Here is a 24,363-nt window from a genome sequence, read left to right on the forward strand (position 1 = left end):
ACAAGCCAGACAGGCGAGGACGGGGGCGGCGGCGTGTGCGTGGAGGGGCGCGGGGGCCGAGGAAAAACTCTGAAAGTTATGCCGTGACGATGATGGAGACGGAGACGGGCACGAAGGGAAAGCCTGCCGCCACTGTCAAAGAACCAGAGTCGCAATGTGAACCAATGTTTAAAAACTCTTCTACAATGTGATGCACAATACAAAATGCAGCTTTTGAGTGGGAAATATGACAATACAAATGTCATTGTCATCGCTGTGACGATACCCTATGGGCGGGGCTTCTCTGCGTATGCACTAAAGTGGTTGTCAGCGACATTCAAAGCATTTTTGAGAATTTTTTGCTCATTAATTGGGACAGGCGGGGACAGTAGAGACAGTAGAGACAGATGGGACAGTAGAGACAGTAGGGACAGCTGTGATGTGTGATGTTGTCAACTTCTAAAATAATTGATAGTTTCAGCCAGAGTTGATTACAAACCCACGATATGGCGCCTCAGGAGGGGGAAGCAGTGCTTCACCAACACTGTTTACGGTGTGGGTGGAGGGCTGCTGACCTCGACTGGGGATGTCGTCGGGCGGCGGAAGGAATACTTTGAGGATCTCCTTAATCCCACGTCACGTCTTTCGAAGAGGAAGCAGAGACCGAGGCTGGCTCGTCCATCACCCAAGCTGAAGTCACTGAGGTTGTTTGCAAACTCCTCTGTGGCAGGGCTCCGGGGGTGGATGAGATCCGCCCTGAGTATCTAAAGTCTCTGGATGTTGTAGGACTGTCTTGGGTGACACGTCTCTGCAACATCGCGTGGCGGTCGGGGACCGTGTCTCTGGACTGGCAGAACGGGGTGGCGGTCCCTCTATTCAAGAAGGGGGACCGGAGGGTGTGTTCCAACTACAGAGGGATCACACTCCTCAGCCTCCCGGGTAAGGTCTACTCCAGGGTACTGGAGAGGAGAATCCGACCGATAGTTGAACCTCGGATTCAGGGGGAGCAGAGTGGTTCTCGTTCCGGTCGTGGAACACTGGACCAGCTCTTTACCCTCCATCGGGTGCTCGAGGGTTCATGGGAGTTTGCCCAACCAGTCCACATGTGCTTTGTGGATCTGGAGAAGGTTTTCGACCGTGTCCCTCGGGGTGTCCTTTGGGGGGTGCTCCGGGAGTACGGGGTCCGGGGCCCTTTGCTCAGGGCTGTCCGGTCATACAGGAGCAGGAGCTGTGTTCGCATTGCCGGCAGTAAGTCAGACCTGTTCCCAGTGCATGTTGGACTCCGTCAGGGCTGCCCTTTGTCACCGGTTCTGTTCATAGTTTTTATGGACAGAATTTCTAGGCGCAGTCAGGGGTCGGAGGGTGTCTGGTTTGGGGCCCACAGGATTCCATCTCTGCAGTTTGCAGACGGTGTTGTCCTGATGGCTCCATCAAACCCGGACCTGCAGCATGCACTGGGACAGTTTGCAGCCAAGTGTGAAGCGGCTAGGAAGAGAATCAGCACCTCCAAAATCCGAGGCCATGGTTCTCAACCGGGAAAAGGTGGCTTGCCCTCTCCGGGTGGGTGGGGATTCCTTGCCCCAAGTGGAGGAGTTCAAGTATCTTGGGGTCTTGTTCACGAGTGAGGGAAGGATGGAGCGTGAGATTGACAGTCGGATCGGTGCAGCGGCTGCAGTGATGCAGTCGCTGCATCGGACTGTTGTGGTGAAAAAGGAGCTGAGTCGAAAGGCAAAGCTCTCGATTTACCGGTCAATCTACGTTCCTACCCTCACCTATGGTCATGAGCATTGGGCAATGACCGAAAGGACAAGATCGCGGATACAAGCGGTCGAAATGAGTTTCCTCCGCCGTGTGGCTGGGCGCTCCCTTAGAGATAGGATGAGGAGCTCGGCCACACGGGGGGAGCTCAGAGTAGTGCCGCTGCTCCTCCACGTCGAGAGGAGCCAGCTGAGGTGGCTGTTCCAGATGCCTCCCTGGAGAGGTTTTTCGGGTGTCCCACCGGGAAGAGGCCCCGGGGAAGACCCAGGACACGCTGGAGGGACTACGTCTCTCAGCTGGCCTGGGAACGCCTCGGGATCCCCCCGGAGGAGTTGGAGGAAATGTTTGGGGAGAAGGAAGTCTGGGAGTCGCTGCTTAGACTGCTGCCCCCGCGACCCGGCCCCTGATAAAGCGGTAGAAGATGGATGGATGGATGGATGGATATGGAGTCAATTAAAAACATTCCTACGTCGTATTCTCCACATCATACATGCTAATGACATTGTGTTACGTTTGTTTCAGGGGCTGAATCGTGTTGGGAAAGACTCTCCTGTGGGAAGAGACGGACCACGGAGAATCGACTGGCACGACTATGAGGCCATCAAACGGGACACGGCCAAATCAGGTTCAACACTTAAATTCAGCTCTATTTATGTTTGTAATGCCCAGACTCACAACTACCAGGCTTTTAAAACAGATTATTTTACCATCAGAAAGTTAGACAATCACACAAGAAAACATGGCCATACTTGCTCTCCAAGGCCCGATCCAAACAGGGCGGGGCCTTGGATGAGAGACCACAGGGGGTAATAATAATAGTAATAGTAATACAAAATTGGTCAATAGTTGAGCAGATTAACATTCCAGAGTGTCCCCCAACAAATCCTTCAAAATGAAAACAACATATTTGGCTGCTTTGTTTTATCCCCAAAAAGGGAAATATCTTATTCCACAACAGCGCCCCCTTTTGGACCTTCACCCACAGTTGACGGAGCCACGGGGCACCGACACGGAGCCACGGGGCACCGAGACGGAGCCACGCGGCACCGAGACAGAGCCACGAGGCCACGACATTTCACAGTTGGATTTGGCGTCTTTGTACACATTTTAGTTCAATAAATTATACCACCTGTATGAAACTGTATAAAACTGGCATTTTACTTTCCTACTTTTCTTTCCTAACCATTTTTAAAGTGCAATACATTCAAAATATATTCATTGTTATTGTGATTTATATTCTAACGTTGGATTCTGTTCAAAGTGCACATTTGAAACACGTTGAGGAGCATTCACACAACACTGAAATATGAACTGTTAAACTGTTTTGTAGCGGTCTAAATTGCAGGGTTTGCAGCTTTTATCCAGCATAAGACGTGTTACATGTATTATTTTCTTGCAGAGGACAGTGTCATAAATGTGACTATTCAAATTGTTCAAATTGTAACGTCTTGTGTGTGTGCAGGTAACGGCGAGCAGGGGAAGGCGTTTCCTCTGGGCGACGCCGACAGGGTGGAGCAGGCCTACAGAGAGAACGGCTTCAACATCTACGTCAGCGACCGCATCTCGCTCAACAGATCCGTGCCCGACATCAGACACCCCAAGTCAGTACATGTTGATACTATGACGTCGATTAGAATATATTTAAGATAAGATAATCCTTTATTGTCCCACATGGGGAAATTTCATTGGTGCAACGCAGGAAGATACAGAGGCAGATACAGAAGAAAAGAACAGATCACTTATAGGAAGTCTGAAATACACTTTCAGTAGAAGATCTCCTATAAACAAAAACTCCCATAGACAAATAAATAAATACATAAATACCATTGCATGTGATCACGACAGTAATTGCACATATGACGGAATTGCACATCAGTATTAGGTTAGGTCAGTATTGCGAGTGTTCAGGACAAACAGTGTTTGTTATAAAGTCTGACAGCAGCAGGAAGGAAAGCCCTACGAAACCTCTCCTTCCCACAGCGAGGGTGGATTACCATACTTTTTGGATTTCAAGCCGCTATTGTTTTTCACGCGTTTTGAACCCGGCGGCTCATAAAACGTATAGATTTTTACTGGCTAACGGCCAAAACGCTGTGTGTTTTATTACAACCTGACCCATATTCACAGAGAAATTAGTCTAATGAGGTAACTCTAGACACACGAGGAGCGTGGACATACGGTATACGGCGATCTGCAGTTTAGGACCTGCCGCAGTGAAATGAGACTAATCAGGTCTTGGCCTGACCTGACCATATATTTATGTAAATATCTCATGTTACAATTTAACACTCTCTTAAGTACGAGCTCAGGAGCAGATGAACCAGATGTGAAGACACAGAGTCATCAAGGACAGAGGGGACAGTAGTGATGTGTTTTCTGTTTGTTAAACTTCAAAATGCTGTGTGTTTTATTACAATCCAACTCATATTCACTGAGAAATTTGTGTAATCAGACCACGAGTGCACCGCGAGACCCCCGGTTCTAAAGACAACCGGCGTGTGTAAATATCTCATGTTACAACGTGGGCCCCTGTGGCTTATTGACGGGTGCGGCCCGCATATGGACAAAGTCTTGTTTCTTTGTACATTTCGTTGGAGCAGATTTTATTCAGGAGCGTTCTACAGCCCGAAAAGTACGATATTCACCATTATAGAGACTTAACACCAGTGACATCTTTCATTTTCTTTCTTTCCCGTGGTCGGAATTTTTTCTTGCGCTAAAGATTGAAGGCAAGGCAAGGCAAGTTTATTTGTAGAGCACATTTCATACACAAGGCAATTCAAAGTGCTTCACACAGCAGGAAAAATGCATTCAAATCACAAAGAAATTACAGAAACAGAAATACAATAAAATTAACAAAATTAAAAATTATCAATCCAACTGATTTTCTAAACTAATAAAATCACAAACAAAAGAGAAGAGTGCAAAGAAAAAAATGTTTCAGTCATATGCACAGCTAAACAAAACTGTTTTTAGCTTAGATTTGAACATTGTCAGAGTAGAAGCCTGTCTCACATCTTCAGGAAGACTGTTCCAGGTTTTAGCTGCATAAAACTGAAATGCAGATTCCCCATGTTTTGTCCTGACTCTGGGCACCAGCAGGAGGCCGGTCCCTGAACAAAAAATACTTGATTTTGTTTCTAGAATTGTCCCGATTATTATTAGATTTTGGGATACCTACTAATATTGTGACCTGATTAATTACGTTTATTGATTAACCTAATCATCTTGACATCCCTACAATTACGAACATAATTGTCTGTTGTGAAGTCCACTCTTCTTCTCTGCTGCTGTCCATATAGATAAGAAAATCAGTCGACAGTCGAGTAAAGGTTAAACTCACCTGTTGTTAGTTCTAACTAAATCCTTTCTTTGTTGTGTGATTATGTTTAAAACGAAACTCAGATTAAACTCGAGGAACAGAACTTCAGAAAGAATACTGCCTCGAGCTTCACAACTCCAAGGAACGTTAACGCCGTCACTCGAAAGCTGTCAATATCTAAACTCTCTCTTCAACATGGGCAGTGCAGGCTGTTACACCACCATTATACACCACCTTCCAAGTCTTAAATCAATTCTCCACTTAAATGTTGCGCGGTTGTTTTCCCGGCCGTCGTTCCGCCGCGACCCCAGTTTTAGTCTAGAAGCGATGTTAGCTTGGGTCAAACGCTTCTCTCCTCGGGCTGAATTCAGATGCAGAGAACGGTGCCGTGTGAAGCTGGGGGCCACCCGGGGCCAAGAGCCTCTCGTTCAAACAAACACTTGCAGCAGGTTATTTCTCCGGATCAGCACTCCATCAAGAGTGCGGCAAAAACCAATCACCGCTATCACCGCCAGCCCCGCCGACGGCACAGGTGCGGCCCCCCGACCTCACCCGCCAACTCTGAGGGGGGAGGAGGGAGAGAGGGGGGTGACGAAAAGAGAAGAGGGGAGAAAGGGGAAGAAGAGATGGAAGTAGAGAGAAAGCGAAAGTAGAGGGAGCTGAAGAAGAAGGCGAGAAGGGAGAGGGAATCATCATCGCAAGTTAATCAATTAATCACAACTAGGATTAGGACTAACCGTTAATCAATGAGAAAATGTGGAAAATGTTTGCTTTTGATGAAAAAAATACTCAGACTCAGTCAATCTCATGTTCAAACAATTCATGATCAAATTTGCCAGATAAATCAATCAGCAAAATGTTCGATAGTTTGTACTAAACATGTATTTACTTATTTGTCTCATTGACTCTCACACTCTCTCCACACTTTAAACACATAAAACCTGTTGAAAAGCCGTCTGGCCTTTTTGATGCATTGTGGGATACTTAAGTGCACTTCACATTTACAACAGCGCTACATTAGCGTCATTCTATAAAGTGCCCTCTACGGAGATAATTACGTTGTTTGCGATCTATTCCGTGTCCCGTTCACCGACTCGCAAGTTAATTTGATACAAAAACACCCTTTGCTTTATGTAAATGTTCGAGTTTACGGGAGAAAAGTACTTGCAATTGAAATACAATTATGGGATGCATTTCAAGCGATAAATAGCAAATGTTCAGTTCTGTTGAAACGATGCGTGGGCGGCAACAGTCGAGTAGAATAAACACAGGAAACAGGTGTGTTAAACTCAAATATTTGCCTTTTTCTTAACAGCATCTCGAAAAAGCTGATGTAAATAATACAAACAAAGTAATTAGTAATCAACCCAGACAGAAACTCACCAACTTTTAAATGCATCGAGTGACAAATGCAGTTGTGTGTTTGATTAAGATTATAACTCAATTTTATAAGCATTCGGTCAAAATGTACGGAGCCCCCCTGGCGTCAAATTACTACCGTAGTTTCCGCACTATAAGGCGCACTGGAATATAAGGGGCACGCACTGTCAATGAATGGTCTATTTTCAATCATTTTTCATATATAAGGCACAACAAAGCGAAACAAAACGTGTACCACACAAAATGGCTTCGAGGTCAGTAAGCACAACCAGAATGAATCCATATATAAGGCTCACTGGATTATAAGTAGTTTTTTGAGAAAATTAAAGGCTTTTAAGTGGGCCTTATAGTGCGGAAAATACTGTACTTCATTCCAACCAAATAGCATTCGTTTTTCCACGATTTAGCCGAATCGTTCCCACAAATTTAAAAATGCTACAAGACGTGTGCATTGGGCTTAACGAGGCCTGTAGACTACGAGCTGGTTATTTATGCCAACAGTTTCTAGGTTTTACGATTGGCTTAAATTAACTTGAATGTATAATAACAAATCACATAGATATTTGAACAAGATTGAGCTAAAATTAGCTTGTAAATATCTTGGTTTAGGTTCAAGTTTATAGCACAAAACATAAATGAACCACAAATGTACAGAAATATCACTTTATACTTTTGTCTTGAATACGTTTCTGTCTCTACAGGGGTCCTTTTTAATCGTTTGTCATACAATATCCCCAATATTCTGAATTTGCATATCTCCAAAACAATGATTCCATTATTATCCATTTCTTTTCTACTTCCAACAATTAGAGCCTGTTTTTTTCCTTTCTTTTCAAACCGTAAAAAGCTCTGCTCGAAGAACCAAGCGGCTCATGCTGGCTCCATATACTTTACACAGATCATTTTTGAGCCTGTGTGAGAGCCTTGTCTTTGTGTGCACGAGGGGTCACACAGCCGGCTGCCGTCAGGTGGAGAGTGAGCCCTGACCAAGAGGAGTGCCGGGTATTTTTAGTGGAAAAAGCTGCTGGGTATTTTCACTGTTGTGGATAATGACTCAGAGCTGCAGCCGGTCAGAGACCAGCCGTGTTCAGAGTACAGACTACATCTGTCAATTGTAGGCTCTGCTAAAGACAAATAGTGTTTTCAGCTGTTGGATCCAAGAGTAAAAGTAACCACTTAAAAGGTCTTAAAGGAGAAATATTGTACAACTTTTATGAGCTTATACCCGTGAGTTTTTTGCATGTTGGGGGTGAAACTGTATTTTCCTGAATTCTCTCCATGCTTGTACTTGTCTTTCTGTGAACATGTTTCACTCTGAATGGCACACAAATGTGAAATATGAAAATGTAATTGAATATTTGCTGCTTGCTACGGTAAAACATCACTATGAAGAGGCGTGGTTAACTGCACAGAATCAGTTCTAGAATTTTGAAGTTGATGTACTCGTTTTTATTAGGTTGTCTTGGATCAATGTTGTTGGTTTACACATGCCGCTGCTAGTCATTTGGGTGCGTAGCCCAAAATACTCAGTGGTGCCCCATCGAAAGTGTAATAAATACACAAGGCTTTGAAGGCTACAAGACTCTTTTTACCACATGATATTGTAAAAGTGACACTTTTAAACTCATGAGACCCTTGTCTGTATGTGTCGTTACATTTAGACGTGCTTTTGTCAAAACTGGCCCTAATCATATGAATGGTATTTAACAGGTTACCCACTGTTTTTTGACAAATTTCATTCAAAAAATGACGGATAGTCCTATCCGTCTAGTTCTATCTAGTCTCTATCGGTGGTTGATATTATGCGACAGTTGTTTTGTTCATAATAGTTGGCACAAAGTAGTTTCTCATCTTTTTCAAGGCTGAGGTAGTGATGAACACACGTCTGGCTGTGATTGGCCCATTGACAGTCAGATGCCACACTGTGATTGGTGGAGGGATGGACAGGTGTCAGTTCCGGTCGGCTCAGTTGTGGAGCAATGTCTAGACAGAGACACGAGGAGCTTCAGATGAACTGTGTGCTGCTCTAGAGGACATGTCTGGAGTTTAGATCAGTGTTTTTAACTTCACATTTAAAATGTAATACAATTAAAAGTGCAATGCAATATGTAGTCTGCTTCTGTCTGTGGAAATGTTATCGCTCTGCCTGGAATTCAGAGTATGGCATTGAACTTGTCTATCTCCACGGAGACAAGCATGATGTTTCACCAGACCAAGTTTCAAGTCAGATCTGTGGAGAGGCGAGTCCACTATTTATGTTATTTTTTTTCTGGTGGGTAACAAAAAAACTAGGGCTGGGCAACGATTAAAATGTTTAATCGCGATTAATCGCATCATTTCCCTGATTAATCACGATTAATCGTATTTCTACGTGCAAAATTCAAAATGAATTCAAAAGAAGTGTAAAGTGCATCAGCATTTGTATTCGGTAGCTGTTAAATAAAATATTAAGTATTCACTTCCTGAGCCACAATCATTAAAGATGAACAGGGCACTTCAGAGGTAACGTCAGAAACATTGTAATCTCATTAAACATTACACGCTCAAAACACATTTTAGGAGCAGCATAACCAGTCTAGTACCAAATGTCCCTAAACCAGAAAACACTTCAGTACAGTTTGTAAATTCTTAGAACTTGACACTAAAGTGCCATAACATTAGTTGTGCAAACAAACACTTAACCAGTTGAATTAAAATAAATGCATTGTGTATATTTGAACACAAAACTAAAGCTTATTGCCACTGCCAGGGCATTGAAAAGAGCCAGAAAAGTTTGTGGATTCCTAAAACTGGGTGTTTTTTTACTCCTCTGCACTAAGCCAGTTGCTAAGGCACCAGATTATTCACGTTTGAAGATGATAAAGACACGCGCCGGACCCTTCTCGCGGATCTCCCCAGCTACGGCGCCCTCCGGTGCGTTTGTCTTTCTAATGTACACGCGCTCAAATTCTGCGTCGGGCGCGATTCGTCCGCAGCGGTTTGTACGAGGCTTTAGAACTGGTGCGGACCAGGGGAATCCGACCTGCGTTAATGCGCGTTAAAATAATTGATCGCGTTAAATAAGTGATGAGTTAACGCGATAATAACGCGTTAACTTGCCCAGCCCTAAAAAAAACATTTTCCTTTTTTTTATATTTTGTCATTGTTCTTTTTAGTCTAGTAAATACTGTTCTTTGTAGCCGTCTCATTGCGTGAAACCCACTCTTGTGACTTAACATTGATTTCAAACGACAATCATCAAAAAGCAACTTCAATTTTTCTTTGGAAAATAAAACATCTGCTTGGGTTTTGCTACAAGACTAATTGGGATTTTGTGTTTTTAGCTGTGCAAAGAAGTTGTACTCGGAGAAGCTGCCCAACAGCAGTGTGATCATCCCGTTCCACAATGAAGGCTGGTCGTCTCTGCTCCGAACCGTTCACAGCGTCCTGAACCGCTCGCCCCCGGCTCTCATCCACGAGCTCATCCTGGTTGACGACTTCAGCGACAAAGGTACAAGTATTGTTTTATCAAAAGAGGACAGATTGTGATGAAACAACTGCAGTCATCTATCCATTCATCTTCTTCCGCTTATCCGGGGCTGGGTCGCGGGGGCAGCAGTCTAAGCAGGGACTCCCAGACTTCCCACTCCCCAGACATTTCCTCCAACTCCTCCGGGGGGATCCCGAGGCATTCCCAGGCCAGCCGAGAGACACAGTCCCTCCAGCGTGTCCTGGGTCTTCCCCGGGGCCTCTTCCTAGTGGGACATACCGGAACAGATGCCCAAGCCACCTCAGCTGGGGGAGCAGCGGCTCTACTCCGAGCTCCTCCCTCCCTATGCTGCACTTATCCGCCTGTCAATCTCAGGTTCCATCATTCCCTCCCTCGTGAACAAGACCCCAAGATACTTGGAACGGGACACGGTGAAAAGCCTTCTCCAGATCCACAAAGCACATGTGGACTGGTTGGGCAAACTCCCATGAACCCTCGAGCACCCGATGGAGGGTATAGAGCTGGTCCAGTGTTCCACAACCAGGACGAAAACCACTCTGCTCCTCCTGAATCTGAGGTTCGACTATCGGTTGGATTCTCCTCTCCAGGACTTAGAATAGACCTTCCCGGGGAGGCTGAGGAGTGTGATCCCTCCCTTCGAACACACCCTCCGGTCCCCCTTCTTGAACAGAGGGACCACCACCCCGGTCTGCCAGTCCAGAGGCACGGTCCCCGACCGCCACGCAATGTTGCAGAGACGTGTCACCCAAGACAGTCAACATCCAGAGACTTTAAGTCCTCAGGGCAGATCTCATCCACCCCCAGAGCCACTGAGGAGCCAACAACCTCATTGACTTCAAGTTGGGTGATGGATGTGACAGTGGGATTAAGTAGGTCCTCAAAGTATTCCTTCCACCGTCCGATGACATCCCCAGTCGAGGTCGAGTACAGCTGGCCTGCAGATACCTGTCAAGTGCTGTCTGTCAATTTAAAACATTTAAAAAAGTTGTTGTTTTAAAGACCCAATATAACAATGTAAATGGTTCTGCTGGTGACACATGGAGCTGCTTGTGTGGACCTGGCGTGTTCTGTTGTAGTTTGGTGAAATGATTGCCCCATTTCACTCATTTTAGTGCTTTCACGCAGATTGTATTTTTGTCACATGGCGCGCACTGTTCAGTTCCGGGTCTCCGTCGGTCTTCGGGTTGATCGGCTGCTCTGCGCTCATAAACGTCAGCGGCAGATCACGCGGTGGCTGATGTTGATGTTGGCAGGCGGCGGGGAGTGGTGCAGCTTTGTCTCGCTCTGCAGAGTGAACTGGGGACACTGCGGAAATCTGGAGTTAAGCAGCGTGTGACGAAGATAAAACTTGTGTGTTTGGTCACGCTGATGGATTTTATGAGTAAACGTAACTGTGATGTTCAGCGCCTCCTTCACTCAGGTAAACCTCTGTGGAATCTGAAATATTACAGTCAAAACAGACCTATTCGTATGATTAATCGCATGAGTTGATGTGTTAACTTTGTCTGCCCTAAATATAACATGAACAAAACAGGAAGTGAGCCAATTTTCTGACGTAGAAGATCCAGAAAATAAATAATACTTTAAACTCACTGATGCAGCTTTGCTGTAGGAAGAATATGAAAGACAACTATTTATTTCAAGAAGATTGCTTTTGTCTGCTATATATTATGACACCTGTTGAACATTATTTTATATTTTGGACATTTTAAATTGCAATATTCTGAAGGAATCTTAGAGCCATGTTAAATAGGATAAAGCTTGTATTAAAATGTAACATGTAATAATTCAATTATCAGATGCTTTATTAAAGGATGTTTTTTAAAGACCATTGAATGCATTTATTAGCAGATGCCATATTAAACTGATCAAATAAACTATTTTATGAAAAGTGTATTTAAAACACAATTTAATAAATGGAATTGCAAAAAGTTAGCTTTATTAATTTACAAACCTTTTTGCAATTTGTATTGCCTTCTGCCATGAACCTCTTCGATTAGCTTTATTAGGCTTAAATAAAAGTTTTTGTTAAAAGATTGACCAAAGCAGTTAGTCAAATATCCAATATTGATTTTATTGATTCCAAACATCTGTATCGGACAATCCGTTGTTGCTTTGAGCGTTGCTGTTTGGAGGATTCCCTGCAACTTAAGATTCAAAAAACCCCGTCTCCGCAGCTCGTCTCTGTTCGTGCGATGCTTCGTATAAATCCAATCTTTGTTTCGTTGCCTCACTGTGAAGACCGTTGTTGACTTACGACCCGAGCTTTTCCCCGCACTCAGTAATCTTTCCTCGCAGCCGGTCAAAATCGTTCAGTGGCTGAGCAAGAGTGAAAAATACCAAGTTGCTCGAGTGTCAAGCGAAGTTCACTGCCACTTTTCAGAGCGTGGCAGTTTTCGTTCGGCGGCGCGTCTCCCGGAGCGTCTCCCGGTGCGTCCCGGTGGTCCCTCTCTCCCTCGGTAATCGTCTGGTCGCTGTCACAGTCACAGTCTTTCCTTTTCTCCTCGTCCCCACAGTAATAACGGCCCAGGCCTTTCTCCGCGGCTTCAGTGGCAGATAATACAGGGCTAAGACATCTGCGGAATAGAATCTGTTTTGTTGCATCTGAGCCCGAGCACAATGACAGAAACCATTCAACGACCGAGCGCTGTGAACGTGAACTGTTGAGGGAAAAAGCCTGTTCAGAAGTTCAGGCCGAGCTACATTCAATGACCTTTTTTGTTTGAAGGTCAATTAGATACGAGGAGCAACAATATATGAATAACCCTACGACGTTTAATTATTTGACAGGGACATTGGGCAATAAATATAAATTGGTGGAAGTAGGATTGCAATGTAAAATTTGACAGTTATTTTGAGTGGAAGCAGCACGATTTTACACTTATTCCCAATATTGACGCCATGAAGAGTGAAATCCTACAATGACCATTCATCAAGACTTTTAGACAAAATGTCAGTGATGATGTATTCCTATTCATCAAACAATAATTTACTTTGCACATGACTGTTAGATTGATATGACGAATAAAGTGGATTATTGATTTCAAAATAAACACAATTTATATAGTTTTTGGCCATTTAGGCCAAATAATGCCGCTATTTTTTTCGAATTTTTATTAGGGATGAAACGATATGTAAATCTGAGGATCACAATATTCATTTCCATGTGCGATACCTTTTCATATAATTTGTGTCATATTCCAAAGAAGTAAGATATGAAGGTGCTTAATAACAACATGTTTTCTGCACTGGAATGGAGCAAAGGATCTATGTAGTTCTTCCTGCGTCTTTAGCCGTTTCTGCAATAAAACATTCAATACATTCAAGCAAATCTCTTGTTCTTGTACTGCTATACTTTATCTGGACCGTTCTAAAGCTATCAAAGGTTCAATGTTGTGCTATTTTCAGCATCTATACCAGCGCAGACAGCCCTGCGGTTAGGACGGCACTGTAACCGGAGCGTATTGTAAGACAGTAGCTGGTTAAGATGTGCGGGTGTTAAAAATAATCTGGTTTCTCTGCGTGGCGGACAGTGATTGACTGATGGAGACGCCGCTTTGACGCTCTTCAGTCTGAGAGCGATGGAGGCTGTCACGACGCTCCTTAACATTGATGTATTCTTCTGGACTTTCTCTGTCCCAACCGTAATTTCCTTCCTCTCTTGCAGTCGACCCATTCAGCTCGTCTACAAGGCGAGCCCCCATTCCTGTCCTATCATCCCCCAAAACAAATATAAAGATCGCTTGGCTGTGTACCATCGGCACACTGACAACGACGCACACAATAAATCATCCAAGTTTCAGCAATTTCCTTTTCCCTCTGACTTAACGGATTGCTTTTATAGCGATACGTTTGCGATTCAACGTCGTTTTGGTAATATATTGGGAAAGGTATTGTTGGTTGTGCTTCGATGTTGGCGATAGTCCAGTAATCGGTGCATTGACCTGATTTTGTTTCGATTCGGTCCTGGTTCAGATGTGATTTGGGGAGGGTCTTTTACAAAAAGCCCTGGCATTTCCCTTATAGCCCGTTATAGCCTCATGGCTAACCCTAACCTTAACCCTAACCTTAACCCTAACCCTAACCCTAACCTTAACCCTAACCTTAACCCTAACCTTAACCCTAACCTCAACCCTAACCTTAACCCTAACCTTAACCTTAACCCTAACCTTAACCCTAACCCTAACCCGGCGCGGTCTAAAACGCGGTCAAATAGCAGCGTAGTTTCAGGAGCTGCGGCTGCGCCGCGGCACTGCAGACACTCCCAAAACTAAAATGGTATGGATGTTAATTGATCCTGAAGCTCGTTTTGAAACTCAATTCAAGTATCAATACCGAAGAATTGACTTGAATAGGTCGGAAAATTGTACCTTTCCTTAATAGTTTTATCTTGACCTTTGTCAGAACTACCACTGATCATATTAAAAATGTCATTATGTTATGTTTTAAGGAGTGTTTTTAATCATCATTGTGGTATCGGTATATTTCCCTACTGGCAAATTTAAGTTTTAAATGTTAGTACTGTCCTTGTTGACAAGTGTGAGCTTGGTTTTGTCCTGATGTTGACTTGGTTTGGTCCTGTTTTAGTCCTGTTCAAGTCCAGGTTTAGTTTCTGACTTATTCCCAGGTTAATCCCAATGTTGAAGTGATGAGTCTGATTTATCTTGTTCTTTGATCCGATTTTAGACCAAGGCTTTGTCTTGGTTTATTCCTGTTGTCCGGTCTCCATCCAGGTTCATTCTCTACTGTGGTACTTTTAATGTTTTGGTTATCTGTACTTCAACATTTGGAACATCTTGCATAACTTGGTATGGATGGTATTCGAAGTGAGGCTTGCATGAAGACAAATGCTGCTCTCTCTGTTGTTCTAATACATATGACGATCGCTGCGTCACCAGAGGAAGCTCACGGGGTTCAGATTTAGTGTTCAGTTTATGTTCTTTTTAATTGCTGCGAGCTCTGGAAATGAGAACTCCCTCTCGGGGCCCAGACTTCATTAGCACCTGCTGCTGTCCACGCACTGAGGGGAAAGAACACATCTAGAAAGCAGGAAGTCGCTTCATGTTTTCATGAAGCGACTTTGGTCCGTAGGTTTTATTAGACAGGAAAGACGGTGGGCAATGGAGGATGAGAGGGAAGGCAGGATTTGTGCAGTAAATTGTCAATGAGTCTGGATTTGAACTCACGACACGAGCTGTTTTCAAAAAGCTTCAGTTTTGTGTTCAGTTTACAAAAGTTGGGTCGACTCCAATTTAACATAATTTTCCTGGCTTGTCAGGAGAGCCTCGCTGGCGGATTCATTTGCACGTTTTAGATTGGAGTGGTGTTTCTCCAGTCGGAGGAAAGATCTGTAAATTGAACCCAATATCTTTTTGCTCGGAGGCGAAAGAACAAATCAGTACACAACACATACAGCAACGTCGGGGTCATTTGTATTGTCATTGCACATACCGTCATTGCACATCTGCAGTTCTAGCCAAAGTGCTATATTGACTTTGCAATTAATTATTCAGAGCAAAATATGATATGATTTGAATGGATAAAAGTGCATAAAGATAAGAAAGATAAACGTGATTGAATAGGCCTTTTTCTGTGGTACGACAAGATATGTACTGTAGAAGGCATTGTTTCCCCAGGCTCTATTTAGCGTAGCGGGCCCTATTTAGCGTAGCGGGCCGATACGCCCTTTTCCTGAACCAATCAAAAGCCACGACGCTGCCCTTAACCTATCAGCTGTGCGTAGCGGCCGATAGTTCGGTAAAATTAACGTCATATTCACAGATTCGGACTTCCAATGTCAATGGCTCCTAAACGCACATGTCTTTACAGATCATACACATGCTAAAATACTCATATTTACACTGCCAAGCGACTTTAAAATCAGATGAGTATGTTGGGCGCAGCTCCGAATGGGCGGAGCCGAGACGAGTGCTTGGGGACCGTCATCAAATGTGCAGCCGGAGCCGAGCCTAGCCGAGCCAAGCGCTTAGGGACCGTCATCAAATGTGCAGCCGGAGCAGAGACGAGTACTTAGGGACCCTCATCAAATGTGCAGCCGGAGCCGAAACTAGTGCTTAGGGACTGTCATCCAATGTGCAGCCAGAGCCGAAACGAGTGCTTAGGGACCGTGTTAGGGGAAATATCTGCAAACAATGACCAAAATAAGGATGAAGCAGACTGTGTCTCTCAAAAGGTGGATCTTTATTTACTCGTGCACAGCAAATAAACGCCCTCACTGTCCCTAAGACAATTTCGTATTGTCCCTAGCTGCAATTACAAATGAAAATACACATGCTTTTAAAGGCAGTGGCCTAGTCTGCCACGTATGCACAACCCCACATCAAATCAGCTCCAAAAGGAGATAAGTGAAAGCATCACTGATGTGACGATTCAAGCTTCTTATTCAGAGGTTCATCGAAGATGTTTTTCATACATAATCAAGTCCAGACACATTAATTGGCCTTAACCTGGCTGATTAAGAGGCGCCGGACCACATTTATCAGTAACTCATATTCTATTCTATATTAATTTCGTGACATGTCATGACCTATTTTCCACAACAACCGTCATCAAATGTGCAGACAGAGCCAAGACGAGTGCTTAGGGACTGTCATCAAATGCGCAGCCGGAGCCGAAACGAGTGCTTAGGGACCGTCATCAAACGTGCAGCCGGAGCCAAGACGAGTGCTTATGGACCGTCATCAAAAAGCAAAACCAAAAATGCAAACGTTTTATAGCTGGGATGGAACGTCAAATAGAGCGGTACAATTTGAAAAACACAATAAATACACCATGATGGACACCACAGCAACCTTTATTTTTTCATATAAAGCTGTATTTGTGTTTTATTTATGGAATATGATGTAATATAATAATTCATCTTCAATAACTTTTTAATTATTGGATGTAGGGTCACCAAATTCACAGCACTTATCAATAATTGAAATAGAAATACCTTTTATTGCCTTTTTGCACTTCCCACCGCAAATATAGCATGTAAATTAATACATTGTTGTTGATAAAGTTATATTATTCTTTATGTGTTCGTGTAGCTCTCTTAAGGAGTACCTATGTGCCCTTTCACTACGTCCTTCTGAAATCCCACTATGCCCTTCTGAAATTCCACTACGCCCTTGAAATCCCACTATGTCCTTCTGAAATCCCACTACGCCCTTCTGAAATCCCACTACGCCCTACTGAAATCCCACTACGCCCTACTGAAATCCCACTATGCCCTTCTGAAATCCCACTACGCCCTTCTGAAATCCCACTACGCCCTACTGAAATCCCACTATGCCCTTCTGAAATCCCACTACGCCCTACTGAAATCCCACTATGCCCTTCTGAAATCCCACTACGCCCTTCTGAAATCCCACTATGCCCTTCTGAAATACCACTACGCCCTTGAAATCCCACTACGCCCTTGAAATCCCACTACGTCCTTCTGAAATCCCACTACGTCCTTCTGAAATCCCACTACGCCCTTCTGAAATCCCACTACGCCCTTCTGAAGTCCTATGGTTATGGATACTGAAGAAGTACTATAGTGTTGTATACTGCTATTTATTCATCTCTGTGCATGACTTTTGTTTATACATTTAGAAAAGGGTTTATTGGGATTATCATAAAGTGATTTCAATTTCAATATTATCGTTCATTGTGATATTTTTCTGTCTCAATGTATCGCACTTCAACATTCGCCGCCGATGATTGAATACGTTATACATTATCATCCTTGCTTCCGTTTTAATTTTGTCTCCAACATGAGGTCCTTGTCACGATCAACCCAAAGGACATATTTTCCCCCTCAATAATACAGCCATTAATCACCCATTCTCCCCGCAATGGCTCCGGTTCTCCAGGCATTGGACACTTCCCTCATCTGAGTTAGGAGACCGGGGCGCCGGGGTCACTGCGCCTCATTACCAGCGTTTAGTCTGCACCGGTAAATGGGAACGTGGCTTCTTTTGGTTTACCGGCCATAAATCTCCGTAATGAGCGGGCGCCAACGTGGGCAAACACATTAGTCTTTATTAGATAGTGAATCCAGGACACGGAGAGGCTGAGACCTCATTAACCCAAACCAGAGAGAGGCGTGTGCAGCAGGTGGCGAGCGATACCTACAGAGACGCTCTTGCAGATGCAAAAAGTTTAGCAGGGAAGATGTTTATTCAATGTGTTCAGAACAAAGAGTGAAACAGCCAGACAGAACTCAAGACACAACAATTATTATGACGATGTATTGAACGCACACGAACCGCTGCATCCAGTCTTATTTGTCTAGATTTGGTGTAGCGCCATCTACTGGCAGCAGTGGGAAATACCTTGGGGGGGGGAACAACAGCTATTTAAACACGCAATTGTATAAATCGCAATTTCACGGTATTCTGAACGAGTCTAGTGAAGATGTATGGACTTGTGCAGGATTTTTTTTATGGTTGAAGTTACAATCTGGGGATAATTGAAATGGATTGTTTTCTGAGGCTCAATGCTGGAGGAGCTGATAAACAGGATTGATGAAACGTGCGGAAATTAAGCAAAATATACAGGTGAAATGACATGTTTCTGATGTGGGGACAATTTATTGTAATTTGCATAATGTGCCCTTTAAAGTTTGTTGCGTACAGTGGGTTGGAGATTACACGTAGCGATGTCACAAATGTACATTTTGCGTTTATGATTACTGTGAGATGACAATATTGTACAGCATTCCTTTGTGATTGATTTTATGAAATCTAACTTTCTGAATGATAAATTATAAAGTTAATTTGAAGTCGTGAAGATTTAGTTTAAATAACTTGTTTTGCTTTTTAGTTCTTATCATTAGCAATCATAATTCTCAATGAATCAACACAAAGTTCAATACTATCGTCCCCTTTCACCAGAAACAAGCTTCTGAAAGTGGTGGTTTAATAAAACGTCAAAGTTTAATATGGTAAGTTTATGGAGCCAATCTTTTACACGTTTGTGGATTTTCAGTTTGGTTATTTCTCTCAAAATCGTGAATTTCTAATACAGTGATGAAGGCCCCTGCCCTCCATCTGAAATGACAACATCGTTAAATTCTTGAGATTGTCCGCGACCAGAAGCTCGGCTCGTGGGACGGCCTCTCCTCACGTCACTGCAGGTTGGACGTGTTTCTGAGATTTAGCGCTTCATTTGGAGCGGGATTGATTTGTGTCCGAGGCCTTTTTGAAGCGGTGACTGACACGCGTCTTCCCTCGGTCCATCACTCAGCTCCTCTGTCAGAACGAGCTCTCTTCAAACTCACTGCCTCTGAGTGGAGTTCAGAACAGGCCGCGGCGAAAGTATTTTAAATGTCACAGCTGGAGTACCTGCTATTTAAATCTACCCAACTCATTCCAGCACAATCTTTGGAGCAGCATTTTCAGACGGGGATCTGTTTGGCATGATAAGAATTCATAACACGGTCTATAATATGTTCCAATGTTTAGTGCTGTCTGCATCAAGAACATAAACACTGAAACTGTTGCATTTAAAGATAATAATGCAGTGAAACCTGTATGTTCAAAGCCTGTACTAGTCGCTGCAGTGGTTTTGTCAGAATTGTCTTTATTTCGTGTATATATATATATATATATATATATATATATATATATATATATTATATCTCGCTCTGATTGACCAATATTTTCCGATAAAGAGCCACTGCAAAGGCCCACAATTTTATGTTAAGTCATAGTAAAGTTCACAAATTATTTTTTTTTACTGTTTTGTAACAATAATCAAATATTTTTAACTTGCATTACTAGCGTGATTGTGTGACCATCCAGACTTATTTTTAACCTAATTGCTTTTCTATTTCCATTTTTACATGTACATGTAGTCACTCATCATGGGACAGTTGCATTCTGATATCAAAGACGGTGAAGATGCCATTCTAAAGCATTGTGTTATTTTACTTAATCAAAACATACTTTTAGTCAACTTTTAACCATGGTTTTAAGGGAAATCCATGAATCGGGACACCAGGCTTTTAGATAGCATTTGAAAACACCCCGTCCAAATAATTTTGTCCGGGGGGAAAAAAACAGTAGCTTCGGCATTCTCCGGACCAATCAGAGTCAAGCACACAAATTCCATCGACCAATTAGCGCGCAGCATGCACATTTTCACTTGTAAACAGTAAACTGTAATGGCGGACTATTGTCAAATGCTTCCCGGGCCGATTTAATGATAATATTCCCATTTTTCTAAGATTTATTACACTCGAAAATGCCCGTCCACATTTTAAAATACCCCGTCCAAAATACGGGAAGACAGGTCTCTATCTAAAAGCCTACGGGACACCTATCGTATCAAGTTTTGTGTATCGGGATTCGTGTCGTATCGTGAGGTACGAGCCCTATAGAAAACCATTCCTACTCACTTTTTTCAGATTTTTTGTTGTTTTGTTCGTTTGACTGTGAAATGTTTTTGCCGCTGAATGTTTGTCTGTTTGGCCTTCAGTGACGATCTATGTAAATAAAGGTTCTTAAAGCTGTGCTCCATTTTGTCAGCAGCTCTTATGTCATTTTCAAAGGAGCCTATGTTTACTCCAAGCACACTTATCCAGAGAATGTTTGTCGTTGCATTCGTTACTTCCTCCATTTGATCCAAAAGGTTTTATATTTGTCTTTCTGCACAATTGGTGTCTTTGTCTCGAGGGCCCAATCTTGGATACAGATGTTTTCAGACTATCCCATAAAGCCAGACAAACCTAGTTAAGTTTATAGCCACTGGCAGTTCATTTCTGTGGACACAAGGCAGCGGCAGATGTCTTTTGTTATAGCGACACATTAAACTAACTTCATTTCACATTTGATCCTTGAAGACACACACAATCTCACTTTTATTACCGTTCTTTGTTACTGCTGCCGTTTTGGTGGCGTAATTTGCAGAATGTTTGCGTAAGACTGCAGACTTTCTTCTTCTCTCTACGGTTTATTTCTTACGGTTCATAGTGTTCCCATATTGTAAAAGCCCGAGATCATTGAGGAATTACTATTATTTTTAATGTTGGAGCAGAAATTCTGAGCATTTAACCTTCTCTTTTGCTTCAAATAAAGGCCTTGCAAGTTTAAATATACCTGAATGCATTTCTAAAAGGATGTTCACGTGGGTTATGTATTGATTTGCTGGTTCTTTTTCACACCATTAACATTTCTTCATCCGACCGTAATGCATTCAAAAAAGACAATGAGATGAGATGCCAAACTAAAAGTTCTCAAGCGCATGTTTAAAGGCTAATAAAAATACAGGTAATGCATAATATTTGTCCTTTAAACATAAAATTGTCCATGAAACATTTAAAACACAGCTTAAAAAAAAACCTAAAAAAACCACCAATGACCAATCACCAGCAGAGGGAGCAGTTCATCAGCAACCAAAATCCAAATGTACACGTTTTAATATTAGCAATTATGGATGTCACAATCTCAAATGTTTTTGTGTTAGGATTATTGCGAAAATAAACATCACAATCGTATAGATATTCACAATTATAGACGCGTAACAAAACAAAAGTGAAATCCTTAATCTTCTCCAGTAGCACATGAAATCAAACTTCCTAAATGCAAAAGTAAATTTAGTATGACATACACAGCCACATACATAGCACTATACAGTTAAGTGTACTTTTTTGGATTAAAGTTTGCTTCTAAACTGGTCACAATCAGGGATGCGTACCGCTACGACGGACCGGATCTGGACTTCGGTTCAGGTCCAAAAAAAACGAAACCCCGGTGATTCGGTTCTGGACTCATATAAAATATAACACTGACATTCTATATCCTTTTTGTTCTAGAATCTAAACCATCTTAAACCTTCCATTGATCGCAAAATTCGCGCTGGCAAACACGTAAACACTGCCATGCGCCGTCAATAGCGCACACGGACGCTAATTAGTGACGCACGCGTCTTCCGGGCAGAAGTTGAAGCCGGCGAAATAAGTTTAAAGATGCGAGAGACGGGAGCGCCTCGTACGTGTGAGAGACGGGAGCGCCTCGTACGTGTGAAACGGGAGCGCCTCGTACGTGTGAGACGGGAGCGCCTCGTACGTGTGAGAGAAGGGAGCGCCTCGTACGTGTGTGAGACGGGAGCGCCTCGTACGTGTGAGACGGGAGCGCCTCGTACGTGTGAGACGGGAGCGCCTCGTACGTGTGAGACGGGAGCGCCTCGTACGTGTGAGACGGGAGCGCCTCGTACGTGTGAGAGACGGGAGCGCCTCGTACGTGTGAGAGACGGGAGCGCCTCGTACGTGTGAGAGACGGGAGCGCCTCGTACGTGTGAGAGACGGGAGCGCCTCGTACGTGTGAGAGACGGGAGCGCCTCGTACGTGTGAGAGACGGGAGGGCCTCGTACGTGTGAGAGACGGGAGCGCCTCGTACGTTTGAGAGACGGGAGCGCCTCGTACGTGTGAGACGGGAGCGCCTCGTACGTGTGTGAGACGGGAGCGCCTCGTACGTGTGTGAGACGGGAGCGCCTCGTACGTGTGAGACGGGAGCGCCTCGTACGTGTGAGACGGGAGCGCCTCGTACGTGTGAGACGGGAGCGCCTCGTACGTGTGAGACGGGAGCGCCTCGTACGTGTGAGACGGGAGCGCCTCGTACGTGTGAGACGGGAGCGCCTCGTACGTGTGAGACGGGAGCGCCTCGTACGTGTGAGACGGGAGCGCCTCGTACGTGTGAGAGACGGGAGCGCCTCGTACGTGTGAGAGACGGGAGCGCCTCGTACGTGTGAGAGACGGGAGCGCCTCGTACGTGTGAGAGACGGGAGCGCCTCGTACGTGTGAGAGACGGGAGCGCCTCGTACGTGTGAGACGGGAGCGCCTCGTACGTGTGAGACGGGAGCGCCTCGTACGTGTGAGAGAAGGGAGCGCCTCGTACGTGTGTGAGACGGGAGCGCCTCGTACGTGTGTGAGACGGGAGCGCCTCGTACGTGTGTGAGACGGGAGCGCCTCGTACGTGTGAGACGGGAGCGCCTCGTACGTGTGAGAGACGGGAGCGCCTCGTACGTGTGAGAGACGGGAGCGCCTCGTACGTGTGAGAGACGGGAGCGCCTCGTACGTGTGAGAGACGGGAGGGCCTCGTACGTGTGAGAGACGGGAGCGCCTCGTACGTGTGAGAGACGGGAGCGCCTCGTACGTGTGAGACGGGAGCGCCTCGTACGTGTGAGAGAAGGGAGCGCCTCGTACGTGTGTGAGACGGGAGCGCCTCGTACGTGTGTGAGACGGGAGCGCCTCGTACGTGTGAGACGGGAGCGCCTCGTACGTGTGAGACGGGAGCGCCTCGTACGTGTGAGACGGGAGCGCCTCGTACGTGTGAGAGACGGGAGCGCCTCGTACGTGTGAGAGACGGGAGCGCCTCGTACGTGTGAGAGACGGGAGCGCCTCGTACGTGTGGGAGACGGGAGCGCCCTCGTACGTGTGAGAGACGGGAGCGCCCTCGTACGTGTGAGAGACGGGAGCGCCTCGTACGTGTGAGAGACGGGAGCGCCTCGTACGTGTGAGAGACGGGAGCGCCTCGTACGTGTGAGAGACGGGAGCGCCTCGTACGTGTGAGAGACGGGAGCGCCTCGTACGTGTGAGAGACGGGAGCGCCTCGTACGTGTGAGAGACGGGAGCGCCTCGTACGTGTGAGACGGGAGCGCCTCGTACGTGTGAGACGGGAGCGCCTCGTACGTGTGAGACAGGAGCGCCTCGTACGTGTCGAGCTGCGCAGAACCGTGTATCCACATGCGAACATTGAAGCGGAAGTCGATTAAGATTGCTGGCTTTATTTGAACTGTTTAAGCTGTGGCCGCCGCGTGCGATGTTGGGATGGTTAAAGGGGCGGGGTCAGCTTGGTCTTGTCTGGGTTGTGCTTTGGTCTGGGTGTAAATATGAATGAAATCACTTAAGTGTTATGTTGTGGTGTGATATATTTGGCATTCAGTAAATGCAAAGTAAAGTCAAAGTAATATTGCTTAATTGCTGCATTCATTAATTGGAGTTTATATTTTGTAATAGTATTTTGTATTTGTATTCTACAGTTGTTAAATATGGTCTGATGTTTAATGCTGCTAATATGATGTATTTATTTGTTGTGTAAAATATTTTCATATGCTACTTTTGATACTGCTATGTTGATTGCTTTATAGTGATTCAAGTTGACATTTATGCTAGTTTTTGTAACTCTGTTATTTTACACTGACTTAATTACTCACACTGGTGTATTGTCTGTTTGAAGGTTTTTACCTGACTTTTGATGCTAATGGATCTGCAAAATTAAAGAGTGAAATGTGTCTAAAGGCAAAACATTGTATCAGATGAAACAGCTGCTTTGACCCTTGACCCAGACTGACTCTTGTCAACAATACTCAACATGCTCTTGTTGTTGAGTTGAGTCTTAGCTAGTAACTTGTGATTTGTAAGTTGTAACTTCTGTTAAAAAAC

At 44.4% G+C, this 24,363-nt stretch overlaps 1 protein-coding gene across 1 annotated transcript in view; it reads left to right on the forward strand.

Moving 5' to 3' along the window:
• Window positions 1–24,363, forward strand: part of LOC140360652 (polypeptide N-acetylgalactosaminyltransferase 10-like) — a 90,632-nt gene that overhangs the window by 38,313 nt on the left and 27,956 nt on the right. Inside the window, exons 2-4 of the mRNA XM_072445974.1 lie at window positions 2,260–2,362; window positions 3,200–3,338; window positions 9,763–9,929. Coding sequence (XP_072302075.1) covers window positions 2,260–2,362; window positions 3,200–3,338; window positions 9,763–9,929 — 409 coding nt within the window. The remainder of the gene's footprint in view (window positions 1–2,259; window positions 2,363–3,199; window positions 3,339–9,762; window positions 9,930–24,363) is intronic.

Source organism: Eucyclogobius newberryi, unplaced genomic scaffold (assembly GCF_026437365.1).
Source record: "Eucyclogobius newberryi isolate DKJ021-1_F unplaced genomic scaffold, fEucNew1.0.hap1 SCAF_15, whole genome shotgun sequence".
Lineage (NCBI taxonomy): Eukaryota > Metazoa > Chordata > Actinopteri > Gobiiformes > Gobiidae > Eucyclogobius > Eucyclogobius newberryi.